At 42.7% G+C, this 14367-nt stretch overlaps 2 protein-coding genes across 4 annotated transcripts; one reads left to right on the forward strand and one right to left on the reverse strand.

The window, feature by feature from the left end:
- The first annotated feature begins 196 nt into the window (after window positions 1–196).
- On the forward strand, window positions 197–6366 carry vtna (vitronectin a). 3 transcript variants are annotated; one of them, XM_032545962.1, is made up of 9 exons: window positions 233–344; window positions 2427–2546; window positions 2659–3066; window positions 3149–3288; window positions 3369–3525; window positions 3632–3784; window positions 4363–4695; window positions 4726–4866; window positions 5818–6366. In XM_032545962.1, the coding sequence occupies exons 1-9, from the start codon at window positions 278–280 to the stop codon at window positions 5937–5939; spliced, it is 1641 nt and encodes a 546-aa protein (XP_032401853.1). In that variant the 5' UTR covers window positions 233–277; the 3' UTR covers window positions 5940–6366. The 3 variants fall into 3 exon arrangements, with proteins under 3 accessions (XP_032401852.1, XP_032401854.1, XP_032401853.1); XM_032545961.1 differs by having other exon boundaries at window positions 197–344; window positions 4363–4866; XM_032545963.1 differs by lacking the exon at window positions 2427–2546 and having other exon boundaries at window positions 197–344; window positions 4363–4866.
- On the reverse strand, window positions 6239–14104 carry scarf1 (scavenger receptor class F, member 1). The gene is made up of 11 exons (XM_032545954.1): window positions 13597–14104; window positions 13382–13443; window positions 13191–13292; window positions 11627–12167; window positions 11332–11550; window positions 10999–11127; window positions 9832–9938; window positions 9631–9742; window positions 8924–9048; window positions 8024–8161; window positions 6239–7947 (listed from the first exon to the last, which is right to left on the reverse strand). The coding sequence occupies exons 1-11, from the start codon at window positions 13692–13694 to the stop codon at window positions 6887–6889; spliced, it is 2694 nt and encodes an 897-aa protein (XP_032401845.1). The 5' UTR covers window positions 13695–14104; the 3' UTR covers window positions 6239–6886.
- Between the last annotated feature and the right edge of the window lie 263 nt (window positions 14105–14367).

A 14367-nucleotide genomic window follows, 5' to 3' on the forward strand; every position in this document is an offset into this window, starting at 1 on the left:
ATCGATTCCATAAAAAATTTAACACTGGCTTTAAGATTCATAAACTGCACCAAAAACAGATTAAATGGTTCCTTCGGGCCTGAGCAGAGGGTCAGACGGATCCAGCATTTTGTTCTTTATTGATTCCTTTCTTTTTCCGTCCAGGCTTAGTTGCTTGTGAACAAACGAAGTTAAAGTAAACAGAGGGAAGAGGGGTGACTGACACATGTTTCCAATAACCGGAGCACATGGTTTATCATTACCTCCTCAGTCTGCCTGCTGGCAGAACAGAGACAGCATGAAGTTGTGTTTAATCCTCCTGCTCTCTCTGAGCGCCAAGGCCTTCACTGAGGAGATCTTCACTGGTGAGTGACGCAATAAAAATTAAGCTAAAAGTATTTTCCATTTCGGAAACAACTTCTTTTTACCCTATTTAGCCTATAAGATTTGTTATTGTCAGGGTCAAACTCTTTTGCTGCTGTTGTTACTAACATGATGATTGTCCTGGTAGTGAAACGGAAAATATTTTTGGAATTATTCTGTTCATTCTGAATTTGACGGACTAATTAATTAATTTTGATCTGGTCAGAAGCCTGTTTTTGTTATGTATACATGGCAGAACTCTGAAAGTAAATTAATAAACATATACAATAGGGAATAATTTGTTGAGATGGGTGTCAATTATTTAAAGATCTAAAGCTATCAGTTTAGAAAAGAGAAACAGACCTTATATTAAGAGGTAAAATAACAAGCAATCATCTCACATTGATCTTGCATTAGATAACGATTTACCTAAAAAAAACAAAACTGCAGTAAAATAACTTAGCAGCTTGTATTCATGACTTGATTTTTTTCACATTTTTCACTTTAAAGTGGTAAAATAAATTTTCTATGAAATACCAACTTAAAGCAGAACATAGTTCTAAAAGAAGCCATAAAGGAAATGCGTTTTTCAGAATGTTTCAAAGATTTAAAAAAAATAAATAAAATTAAAAAGTGTGGCCTGCATTTGTGTTCAGCCATGCAGAGTATGTATTTGGTAGAACCACCCGGCGCTGTAGCAGCTGTAAGGGTTTGGGGGTATGCTACCAGTTTTGCATGTTCAGAGACTGAAATTCTTTTTTTTTAAAAAAACACACTAACTCGGTCAGACTGGATGAAGAACTTCTGTAGACATTCATTTTCAAGTCCTGCCACAGAGTCTCTGTCTGGACTTTCACTGATCCATTCTAACTCATGAACATGTTTTGGTCTTTACCACCGTGTTGATGCCTTAGTAACTACTGGCAGCTGTTGCTCTGTTTGAAGATGAAATACCGCCACAATTTCACATCCATCACACGTACAAGCACCCATACACAGCATGATGCTGCCACCACCATGTTTTGCTGTGTCAATTATGGAATTCACCATATTAGCTTTCCATCACACCGTTTTACATTCAATTCAGGATACAAGTTCATAATTTTGAGTATTGCTCTCATTGCCTCTCCTGTTACTTCAGATAGAGATTATTTATTGGCTTTGTAGCTTCAGTGCTGCACTCATTTTATTCTCAGGTGATCGATTGAACAGTTCTCTGTACGACGCTTAAAAGTCTGGAGTATGTTTTATAAACTTTAAACTTCTTCATATCTTTATTGCTCTGCTGTTTGTTCACTAATGTCTAAGGCCTTCAAGAAGAAAGAGTTGCTAAATCACACACAGATGGGAGTAGCGTGTTGTGCAGATACAGTTTATCAGGGGAAAAGTCCTTGACACAGCTGTCCAGTTTTCGATTCCTGATCTTAGACATTTGCTGAATGTCTTCTCCCTCTCTCTTTATCCCATTTTCTGTTCAGTCACCATCATCAAAGCCCATTAGAGCCATAAAACCTTAAACTTCTGAAGGCAACTGGTTGCACTGGATTTTATTCAGTGGAACCAGAGTAAAGGAAACTGAAAACAAATGCACAAAACACTTTTCAGATTGTCAAAACAACAAATCCTTCTTGTTCCACTTAATGATTCACTTATTTATTATTAATCCATCACTTTAACCATCAAAAACCACTAAAGTTTGTGCCTGGCATCCAGAAAGCCGATAATTTGCCCATAGAGTTTTTGCCATAAATAAAAGTTTGACTAAAATAAATCGAATAGCTGCAATGTGTCTCACAATGTTGTCTGAATGCAATCCAACAATCCTGTACTTTGATTGTTCCAAGAACTGACCTCCCCTCCAGTAATTAATCAACAAAAGAGCCTCTAACTAATCAGGGTTCTTGTCGGTATAATTGGGAAAACCTGATTTTTGCCTTGTGCTGTTCTATCAAAGTCCCATGGGAACTATAATCAAATAAGATCTAATCAAGAACCAGAGGAAATTAATTTGTCTGGGAGAGTCACTAACAACCAGAATCAGCTCCGGGAGACAAACTGAACGAAGTGCGTCGTTTTATCCAAAGAGTCTTGTCTGGACCAATGTGAAAACGGCTTTCAGGCTCAGAGGAAGTGCCAGTGCGACTCCATGTGCAAGTATTACAAAAGCTGCTGCTCTGACTATGAGGCCATCTGTGGCATGACGAGTAAGAACCCTCACCGCCCATCCGCTCCAAACAATACCCTGCATATTTTATACAGTCTCTGCTCAAAATCCCCACATACGCGCTGCTGTTAACATTACTCGTGTCCCCTCAGCTCGTGGCGACACGTTTGTGTTTGCAGAGGACGACGACGATGATTTGTTTGGAAGCACCACTCCAACCCCAAAAGGTCCCGCTGATGTTGCATCCACCCAGCCTCCTGTCTCAGACTTCAACCAAAGACTGCATCGACCTCCAGAGACCAATCTGAAAAAAATGACCAAACCTCCATGGCTGGTGAACCAAAGAGTGACTCCCGAAAGTCAGCTCGCTGCCACGACTGGAGCTCCTCAGGCTCCTTCAGCCACCACCACTGCTCCCAAAACCACACTGGCCACCACAATGGCCACCACCACTGTTGGCGTCACCACAGCAGCTCCTGACCCAGATGCTGAGGTCTGCAGTGGGAGGCCCTTTGGCTCCTTCATGCAGCTTAAAAACGGCTCCATCTATGCCTTCAGAGGTGCTTTGTCTCAACTCCCACAATATTCGTCGAATTGCCATTGCTCTGGTTTGGTTGTGATTGTGAGCTTTCTGCTTTCCAGGGGAGTACTTCTTTGAGATGGACCAGAAGTCGGTTCTTCCTGGTTACCCAAAGCTGATAAAAGATGTGTGGGGCATCAGCGGGCCAATCGACGCTGCATTCACTCGCATCAACTGTCAGGGGAAGACCTACATTTTTAAGGTGGTGGCAAGAAGACATCAATTGGCAACTCTTATCGTCCTCTGGTTTCTAATGTTTGTTCTGATTAAAACTTTCATCAGGGAAACAAGTACTGGAGGTTTGATGAGGGCATCCTGGAGGACGATTATCCACGGGACATCAGCGTTGGCTTTGACAAGATTCCTGACCATGTGGATGCAGCGTTCGCCCTTCCTGCTCACAGCCACCACGGAAAAGAGAAAGTTTACTTCTTCAAAGGTATTTCCAGAACTTATTGTTGTATCTTTGACATTTTCTTCTGTTTTAAAGGTGATCAGAAGCTTCTTAGATGCTTGACCATTTTGTATTCTGTGGTTTCATCCAGGTGACCAGTACTATGTGTACGAGTTTTTGCACCAACCCTCCCACGAGGAGTGTGCCGCCATGTCTGAGAGGTCTCCATCCACGCTGTTCAGGCGCTACACTGATCTGTACTACAGCAACTATGAGCGATACTTCAGCGAACTTTTCTCTGACTGTAAGTTTAGCAAGAGGATTCAAACAGCTTAAACCTTTTCACGTTTTGTCACCTTACAACCACAAACTTAAATGTGTTTTAAGATGATTTTATGTCACAAACTGACATAATGTGCCAATGTGGCTCCGACTTAAAGTACTTTCATGATTGTGAAGTAAGAGATCCAAATGACAATCTGATGAAAGATTTTAAAAAATGTTTTCAGATGCTCTACATCCAATCTGTCTAATCTTGAGCAACTGTGCAAAGAAGACTGGGAAGCAGGTTCCTATTTACATGTACAAAGTTACTGGAGATGCACCCTAAAAAAGGTTCTAGTTGTAATTGCAGATAAAGATGTTCGACAAAGTATTGGCTTGAAGGCCCTGAATAGAAATGCTTGTGCCACTTTTCAGATTTTTATTTTTACTTAACACTTCACAATTATGTGCTACTCTGTGTTTTTCTATCATAAAATAATAGCTGTAGTTAAAAAGAACGTGGGAAAGTTCAAATGGTGGCAATACTGTTTCAAGGTTCTGTATACGCTTTGAGAGGAAGAAGCATATCTACTTGCTGATGACTCTGATCTTCTGCAGTGCCTCAGCATCACGACAAGCATCACTTCATCAACAAAGACTGGAAAGGCCTCAAGTCTCCAGTGGATGCTGCCATGGCCGGCAGGATCTACGTCGCTCCTTTGGGGTCGTCGTCCCGGCCCGACCAGCAGTGGGGGCAGCAGTACCAGCAGAACGGATGGCAGAGAGGTCGGAGGCGACAGAACCGGTCTCCTTCCTGGGGGTCCATGGCCGAGCAGGGCATGGGCATGGGCCAGGGGTTTGCTGAGAGGGGCATGGAGATGGGTCTGAGATTGGCAGAGAGGAGGATGGAGATGGAGGAGAGGCTGGGCCGGGACCGGGACAGGCGGCGGGATCGGGACTGGGACCTGGACAGACGATGGAATCAGGACTGGGACCAGAACAGAAGGTGGGACCGGGACTGGGACCGTTACAACCAGAACAATAGAGGCAACTACGACACCAGGAATGATCGATTCTTCCAGGGAGAAATGCCCATCCAGAGCGTTTACTTCTTTAAAGCAGGTAAATAGTAATATGTAATCATTTTATTTTTTACTCATTTACTCATATTTACTCAATTTACTCATAGTAAATTTAGGTATTATGTTCATAATTAAGATGCTCAAATTATATTGTACTAGAATGTATTTAACCTCCAACCGTTATCAGCCTTTTCTCACACTAAAACCAAAAATGACAGTTTCATGTGGTCAGCTTTATGTTATTGATCGACAAAAACTACCACATCATTGTGAAGTTAAAGAAAATGATAAACAGTACCTCTTAGCATCACAGTGATGATAAAGCAAAAACAAAGACCTCATCTTGTCTTAAGCTGCCTATGAAGCGTCATGGGAGACGGGATCCAATCACATATTTTTTTTAACATTACTGGACAATAAAAGAAATGAATTTGGTCTAAAAACCAAACATATGTAACAAAAGTTAAGCCAGTTGTTTAAATCCTCCCTCAACTGTAATACCTTCCTGCTACAAAGGTAAAGGCTAAACAGGTTATTTATTTAAAAAATGGTTGAAATCAGTCACATTTAAGATCAACTAGTATTATTTAAGCCAAACCAGTTTGCATCAGAAACTCGTAACATTAACAAAACACAAAGATTTTGCACATTTTAACAGATGGAAAGTCTTGAGTTTTACTGCAGATTTAGTTTGAAATTAATTTTATTATCCTTCCAGCTCTGTCTGGAAGACGTATTATAGTAACCAGTTTCACATGATCTTTACTTGTCCTCATGACAAAACAGAATTGGCTTAAATCATGGCAGTTCCTCTTTTTTGCTGTGTGATACTTTTCATGTGCCTCTAACCACAAGGTTTTTCTCTTACTTTTTTATGTGACAAAACTCAACAAAATAATTAAGTCCTGCAGTACATCTTTAAAATATCTACCAGGATGAAGCTCCCTGAAGCAGTGCAATAGTTTGAGATTGGCTTGCTTTTGTTTTCTAGATAAATACTACAGAGTTGACCTGAGGACCAAAAGAGTTGACCCTGCTATGCCTCCGTACCCCAGATCCATCGCCAAGTACTGGCTCGGCTGTCCAAACCCATCTGGGGCAGAGAAGAAGTAGTTTAACATTTTCTTACTAGTTTTTATTTGTGTGTGTCATGTGAGTTTAAAATAATGTGTCACGAATGAGTCGTTTTCACAATAACCGTCTGTGCTGGTTGTGAAAAGTTCACAAAACACTGGCAACGTAACTAATAAAAATCAGCAAACGGCAGCATTCAGAGAAAGTCCAAACGGTCAAAGTTCAGACGGCTGATTTTCTGAGTGGCTAGCTTGTGTTTACAGCGTCAGCTGACCGACTTTATCAAATACAGAACAGACTCAGTTCAGACAGGAAACGACAGAAAGGACCTAACACTACATTCTGCCTTAAAACAACTACAACTGTGTCCTAAATCTTTTTTTAGTTTGTGTTTCCTATCTGTAACTTTGACTTTGTGGCATGAATAAAACACAATAAACTTAAGAGATGTTACTGCCAAACAGCAGTGCTTCATGCTGGGTGGTTTCCTGTTTGAGGGAATGTTGACATTAAAGCTGTGGATGTGAAAACATGTTTACAAGTTCAGCTTTCTCTCTTCTGTGTAATTATGTTTACAGAAATCTACAAGAAATCTGCTGTAAAAAAATATCAGGACACCCCATGCCAGGAATCACATTTTGGTACTTTTTTTTCCCACATGATTCTGCAACACGCATACAAATCACCCGGTTTCAGTTCCCTGCGACTCAATCTGTGAAGGATGACTCATTTCAAACAATATGACCTCTGGCCTCTTGCTCTGACATGTTTCATTATATCTGTTTTCACACTCTTTGCATAAATATCTAAACCTTAATCGAGCATAAACAGATTGTAATCTTTAAGACAAGTGTCATCGTGTAAACTGCACTTCTGTACGTTTTTCTGCTAAAGCACCATCATCATCCCATTTCTGTCTGAAACGTCACTGCAGAGGAATAATCTGGTTGCATCAAGATCAGACCTGCTGACTCGGTGTCTCTGAGTTATTGTTGTGAGATTAAGACATTTTCATAGCAGGGTTCATCGTTTGCTCCTCCCTGGTTGTTGATGGCCTGAGTCGTCTCTCCTGCTGGTCCCACGGTCAGATAGCTGCACTCTGTTTGCCCTGCAGCTGCAACCACACCCTGCATGGCTCTTCCTTCAGCTCTCAGACCTGACCCGCTGATGGCCACCTCTGGGACGCTCTTCAGGATGGATGACAGGGGCCGATTTGGCGTGTTCCCCTCTGATGGAGGAGCCTCTGAAGCGCTGCTGGAGGCATTCTTCCGCCTGACTGGCTTAGCCTCGCCTCCTGACGGCCCTCCCTGCTCCCACACGGCGGCCCGAGCTCCCAGCTTCCTCCTCGGGGGTTTAGTGATCCCCTCGGCTGCCTTTGACTTGGCTCTTCCGCCGTCCTGCTCCTTTTGTCTCTGCAGGCTGCCGAGTCTGCGCAGCATGGCCTGGACCGGTCCTTCAGAGCTCGACTCTGCTTTTGTCACAGGCCTGCCGGCCTTACCGACTGTCACATACACCGTGGTAACCTTATGAAGAGCCCCCGCCTCACTCTCAGAGTTGAGCAGCGGGGTTCCTTTATGCGCAGCTGTGTTGGACATGGTCCGCCTTTGCCCTGACGTCCCAGGGACTTGTAAATTCGGGCTTGTGTCTACTTCCTGTTCCACCACCTCACAGCTCGACTCTTGCGTCTCTGTTGCTTGACCCTCTTCCCCATCTTCCCTCTCCTCTTCCTCAGCTCCGCCTTCCTCCCCAGTTCTAGCTGTCCCTCCCTGACTTTGGAGGGCGGACAGCATCAGAACCCCCCAGGGGGTCTTCACTTTGTTACGCGGAGCAGCACCAGGGTCCTGACCGGACCCACGCCTCTCCTTAGGACTAAAGCGCGTCCCTTCTGCAAATGACACGGACGGCCTCTTGGACTTGGCGTTGCTGGAGGTGCGAGGGATGTTGAAGGACGAAGCGATGTCCTCGCTGCTGAACCCGGACGGGTCCAGGAACATATTGCACTTGGAGCTCATCTCCTGGAACTCCCCACCCGCCACGGCCGGGATGTCTGTGGACACACAGAGGATGTTTATAGAAGACGTTGTTGTAAAACTGCTGCTCCTGTGCAGAGTTTGAGCTCCTACCTTCTCTTGGAGGAACGCAGTAGAGAGCCTCGCCCTCCTCTTCGTCGCTGTCGAAGGACGACCCCTCGGTGACCCAGCCAGAAGAGGGAGGCTCAATGAAGCTGTGGTTGAAAGTCACCTCTGGGTCGTGGTGAGACACTGTCCAAAAGAGCCCCGAAACAAATCAAAACATGAAGCTTGTGAGGTTAAAACTAAACATGGGAAAGACGTGAAGCTTTAAATATACTCGGCTTGAAAAAAGTAGTCATATTCCTTGAACTTTCACACATTTTGTAACATTACAAGCACAACTGCAATGTATTTTATTTGGATTTTATAGATAACATAAAGTTGTGCATATTTGTCAAATGGAAGGAAAATGACACAAATTCACTAATTTGCTTCCTTTGCATTGATTTTCCTGAATAAAATTAAATGAAGTCATGTGCTTTCAGTAGTCTAGGGAATAAATAGAGTCCTCCTGTCTGTCATTTTATCTCAGTATAAACCCTATTGTTCTGTGAAAGCTTCAAAGATTTGTTAATTTTCTTTAGAAATCCAGGAGCAACTAGCATAATGAAAACCAAAAAATGCAGCAGACAGGTCAGGGGGAACGTTGTGAAGAAGCAGAGTTTAGTTATAAAACAACTTCACAAGCAACTTCTCACTCAGCACTGGTCAGTCAACTGAAAACAGGTCTGCATTGTGTCAGGAAATATGTGCCGTTGAGATACTATTGCTGTAATGATGAATTATGATTAGCCCATTTCTTTTCTAGGTCTTTTCCTTTCATTTCCTTCATCACATTCTCTTTTCTCCACTCTTTCTGGGTAATAACAGCAGGAAAGGTCTAAACAACAGCTAAATGTAGACTTTGCGGGAACAATTGTTACAGGAAAAACACTTTGAGTTGGTACTGACCAGTGACTCGAGGCAGGCCGGAGGACCAGTCCGACATACAGGGGAGGGCAGCGCCGATGTTCGCCAGGACGCTGTAGACGTGATATTTCATCCTGACCAACATGCCGCCATCAGCCACAGCCGCACTGCAACAGGAGGAAGACAGCAGGAAGTCAAAATAAAAGGGTTAGGAGCTTTTACACTGGTTTTGACCCCCAAAAGTCAGAGTTTATAGCTTTGTAAGCAGAGACATGGTTACATGGTTGTTTTAATGTACTCATATTGACTAATATGCACTATCAATTATAAGATATATAAATTCAAATTTAACACAACTTGTAGTAGTTTTACCATGTGACTAGTAGGCTGATTAACAGTGAAAAGCATCTTAATTTATGTCGTCATGGTAAAGCATCAACTTAAGTGAGAAGATTTGTGCAATTATTTGTACTGCCAGAAGGGGGAGACATTTCCCCCCCAAATAAACGAGTCGTACCGGTAAGTTAAATTTAATGAATTAGAATTAGAATTATTAAAAGCACTGAATATTGCTCAACATAAACTACATAACACTTGTATTTTAACCAGTAGATAAACATATAAAATTATATTTTTTGAAGTTATCAAGGAATTTAAATAATGTCTCTGATACTAATAGATTTAGACTGTAGCACATCCCATACAACGACTTAAACCAGTAATATTTATGAATGTGAGTAGGAACAGACCTGTTTTTGCTGTCAGCTGGACCTCCTCCGCAACACAGGCAGCAACACAGTACAGCAAAAAACAGCAGGAACAAGGGAACCAGCACACCTGCGAGCACAGCACCTCTACCACCTGGTGGACACGCAACGTTAGAGGTCCTTTGGGCTTAAAAGGAAACACTTGCATCATGAAACAAAGATCCTGTAAGGCGGTGTACATACTGTAGGGGCAAGCACCAGTGACGGGATGGCAGCCGACTCCTTCACCACAGTCACAGAGGGACGAACAGTTGAGGCCAAACAGCGGAGCGGGACAGGTGTTGTTACAGCTGGAAATGACAGCGACACTCAGAGTACTGCTTTAAACTACGACAATGAATTACGTCGTAATTTGATGCTCTCTGAATAACACAGAGATGTGGAATAAAATTGATTAAACCAGATATTTGTTGTTTTCTTGATGAGCTCCCACTTTCCAGCTGTTACCATGAGCTGTTAGCTGCCTCAGAATAATTATTTGGTATTTCATCTGAACCCAACCATAAATAGGTAGAAATGAAGATGATCAGGTCCAGTTTGAGCTGACAGAACTCTGGAAGTTTAAGCTTTGAGCAAAATATGAATAAATGAATTGAACATTTAGACAATAAAATACACTGTAATCTAACAAACTGTGTTTATAAAGATTTTTTATTTATACAAATAGACATATCCATTAGAATTTCCATATAATATTACATTTATATCAGTGAAGTCTGTTGTGGTAATTGTCTGTCAGAAGTACACAAAGACTTTACTATATTATTACTAAGCCTTTAAATCTTTATCCTGCTGGTAAATGAAGAATGTTGTCAGGAAATTTTTGATGAATCAGCTGCTTTTGCAGCGGTCAAATTAAGAATGAGTTAACCAATAATCGCTTCATTACTGCAGAACATGACATTTTCATTGTGACACACCACAACACAGACTATTCATTCACTATCCATTATTTTTCAGAGTAAACATTAATTTTTTTCCAGAGTAAACAAAATGGTAAATGTGCGCCTTATCAAGTCCAGAGGAGCCCAAAGCGCTTCACACTACATTCACCCACCCATGCACACATTCACACACTGATGGACGCAAGCTACTGGACAGTAGCCGCAGCTGTCCTGGGTCAGTCTGACAGACTTGAAAGACAAACTCCTACCACCATTACCCCCAATTTTATATTTAAATTCTTAAAAGAAGATGTAAATAATTTGCCATTTCTGATAAAAACTTGGCATTGTGCGGAGATATGAAGACATTCTGTGTGGATGGTTATTACTTGTCTATGTGGAGTCATAAATGTATTTCTAGAAAAATAAAACAATCTATATTCAGAGTGTGGGTCTGATAGTTTACCTTTCTCCTTGAAAACCTGGCTGACAGATGCATCTTCCTGTCACATGATGACAGTTACCATGGAAACAGGGACTGCACAGGAAGCGGCAGGCGTCCCCATATGTCCCATCTGAGCAGGGCTCCTCACACCTGGATGAGCACAAAAAACAGCACAGATTTAGAAAGTAAAACCACATTACAGCCACAAATAATTGAATTGGGATTTTAAATGAGAAACACAAAAATAGAGACAAACCAAAGTGATGCAATTTGTACAACTTGGATTTCTAGTTAATAATCTATTTTCTATTTCTTTATTTCCATTCTTTTTCCCTCTCAAAAACTCTTGCAAACCTGGTTCCGGTCCATCCAGGGTCACATCTCCAACATTTCCCGGTTTTTGGTTCACAGGGTTCATTGTTCCAGCACCGCGGACACTTATCGTTGCAGCCTTCTCCATAGAAACCAGTAGAGCATGGCTGGTCACATCGTGTGCCATTCAGGCCGGGTTCACAGGCAGTGCAGGCACCATCGGTGGACGAGCACGGCCGCTTGTCTTTACAGGAACCACATCTAGAGGCAGGAGTCGGCGTCAGGACGACAGGATGTTTTAACATAGGAAACAAACGGCTCTAAATTCATCTTTTACCTCATTGTACAGCTGCTGCCATAGTACCCAGCTTCACAAGGACGGCTGCATGAAGCACCCATGTACCCTGGGTGGCAGAGGCACTCCCCAGAGGCCGGGTCACAGCTGCTGTGTGAGAGGTCACAGTTACAGTTCCTGTCACAGCTGGGCCCCCAGGAGCCTGCCTCGCACTCACACACCCCGGTCCGTTCGTTACACGGAGACTGGTTACAGTTGCACGTGGCCTGGCATTTCATGCCCCAGTGGCCCCCGTGGCACTGGCAGCGGCCTGTTAGTGGGTCACAGCTGGAGTCCACGGAGCCACCGCTGGAGCACTGGCACGGTTTGGAGCACATCTGGGACCACCAGCCTTTGTTGCAGATGCATTTTCCATTGACACGGTGGCAGTGGCCGTTGACAGTGCACTTGCAGGTGTTCTGGCAAAGGGAACCCCAGCGGGTGGGGTAGCACGTACACTCGCCGGTGACAGGATTACAGCGGCCATGAGGGTAGCACGGACACACCTGTCGGCAGTCTGGGGCCCAAAACGCCAGTGGACACTCTTGTGTTTAAAACAAAACAGGGATTATTTACAAAGCAGATGGAAGACCTCTTCATTTACCACTTAAATGCTACGGATCATCAGACAAGCTTTAATGTGAGACGACGACGACTCCTGAGTAAACTTAAAATGCTGCTTTCAGCCTGCGATTTAGTTTAAGGGGGAAATGTCATCTAAATAAACCTAGTTCAATGAATTTAAGAAAGGATGCCCTATTTAAAGTCATGTAGCATAATCGCAATCAGATTTAAATCCAGACTTTGGTTTTTGACACTTTGATTGTGGTAGACTTTTCCTTGTTCATTTGTGGAGAATGGTTCAAATGGGAAATTTCTTTCCCTTTACAAACCCATTGGTGCCAGTGGCTTTTAAATATGTTAGTTTATTTCATGTTGTCCGACTGTTTCTACTTTGGTAATTTTTTGATCAGTAATCAAAACAATCCTCCGCAGTGATGTAAAAAAGACAATGCCAATTAAACTAACGGGCTTGATGGCACAGCCAGTTATTACGTTAGGAGGACAATCACAGAGGCTCAGGTTGGTTTACATAAATTTTCACCTAATTAATAAAAGTACCATTTAAAAGCAGCTCTTTGTAATTACTCAGGTTATCTTTGTCTGATAATAAAACGTGTGATAATGTGAAGAATTTTCAGTGTGACAAAAACAAAAGAAAAGAAAAATGAAAGGGGTAAATATTTAATACATACCAGTATAAAACAAAGTAGTTGTTATTACTTTAACTCCACCAGAGAAAAACATCAAATGTATGATTCAGAAAATTTTTTCTGAAGTTGAACAATGCAGTTTTTGGATTTTTTTTACATTCAAATGTGTTTCTGCAGATTTCCCTTAGCTGTGCTGGTCTTCTAACAGACACAGCCCTTGATTTAAAACAAGAAATCCACTTTCCCTATTACATATCACATCATTTTTGAAAGCATCCGCCCCGTTTGACTCGTGACTTTTGTCATGTTGCTAAGAAGATGACAAACATCTAGTATCGTTTCCAGCAACTCACCTGTTTTACACTGAGCTCCATAGAAGCCAGGTGGGCAGCGACACACTCCAGGAAATATACAGACTTCATTCTCAAGACACGCCTGTTCACCTTCACAGACAGCTACACACATAAACACACACACAGAATGAGAATAAATAACAATCCAACACAACACCATCAAAGTGAACTTTGGATTACTCCAAACTCACGTATGGTGCACTCTTTTCCCTGCTGACGCCATCCAGTGCAACAGACCGGACTGGGGGAGACCCTGGATATTCAAAATATGATCAATAGAGCCTAAATTACAGAAAACACCAGAAATAGTGCAAAAGAAATAAGCTCTGAATAGCTGAAAACATCTAAGTCAGACAATTTGGTGTGTGTTCTGCTACCAAGTAGGAAAGCAACAGCTGAAGCGTACCTTGAATCTTTGCAGACATTTTTCCCACCAGGATCCAGTGTCTGTGCAGGGGACAGCGAGCAGCAGAGCAAAGCGCTCAGAGCTCTGAGAAACCTCATCTTCACTCAAAACCCACCGCAGAAATCTCCTACGCCTGGAACCGAATATCTCTGTGAGTGCTTCTTGCTTCCTCACTTGTTCTGGTACAATGAAAGGCAGCGTTTGTCTTCTCTCCTCCCTTCCCTCCCTCCCTGGTTCTGTCCGGTGAGTCTTCTTGTGGCTCCGGTGCAGCCAGAGAGGTCAAAGCCCACCGAGTTTCCTCTCCACATTTCCTCGGGAAGTCGGAGCCACTTCCTCCAATTCATGCCAGACGCAGAACTTTTAAGAGAATGATACACACACAGACACACACACACACACGCACACACACCTGCACACTGACGAAGCACGTACAAGTATGAACGCACACATGGTGGGGTTCACCTTTTTCCCAGAATCTATTGTCTTCCTGGAGATGATGAGGAAGCCCTTCGTCATTCCTTATAAGTCGAGAAAGTCAGAACACTTGACCACTACATTTCACCCAACACTCTCAACATGACAGTCTTCACAAAAGAACAAAACTGCAGCAGAGGGGGGATTTCAGCTTTTCAGTACGTGTGATGTTTTTATTGAAAATCCAGACTTTGCAGATATGTAACATCCAGTAAATTTATGTTTGCAAACGGTTACAAACATGCTTACAAAAATAAACTCCAAACTTTGTTTTCAAAAGACAGTCTCTTTGGGTGT

Source organism: Xiphophorus hellerii, chromosome 18, assembly GCF_003331165.1.
Source record: "Xiphophorus hellerii strain 12219 chromosome 18, Xiphophorus_hellerii-4.1, whole genome shotgun sequence".
Classification (NCBI taxonomy): domain Eukaryota; kingdom Metazoa; phylum Chordata; class Actinopteri; order Cyprinodontiformes; family Poeciliidae; genus Xiphophorus; species Xiphophorus hellerii.

Coding starts and splice junctions, on each gene's coding strand:
- vtna (XM_032545961.1), top strand. CDS start 206: ATGTTTCCAATAACCGGAGCACATGGTTTATCATTACCTCCTCAGTCT. Junction 345..2,426: donor CACTGAGGAGATCTTCACTG/GTGAGTGACGCA, acceptor TTTTATCCAAAG/AGTCTTGTCTGGACCAATGT. Junction 3,526..3,631: donor GAAAGTTTACTTCTTCAAAG/GTATTTCCAGAA, acceptor GGTTTCATCCAG/GTGACCAGTACTATGTGTAC.
- scarf1 (XM_032545954.1), bottom strand. CDS start 13,694: ATGAGGTTTCTCAGAGCTCTGAGCGCTTTGCTCTGCTGCTCGCTGTCC. Junction 13,293..13,381: donor GGGAAAAGAGTGCACCATAC/GTGAGTTTGGAG, acceptor TTATGTGTGTAG/CTGTCTGTGAAGGTGAACAG. Junction 11,128..11,331: donor CCTGGATGGACCGGAACCAG/GTTTGCAAGAGT, acceptor GTGCTCATCCAG/GTGTGAGGAGCCCTGCTCAG.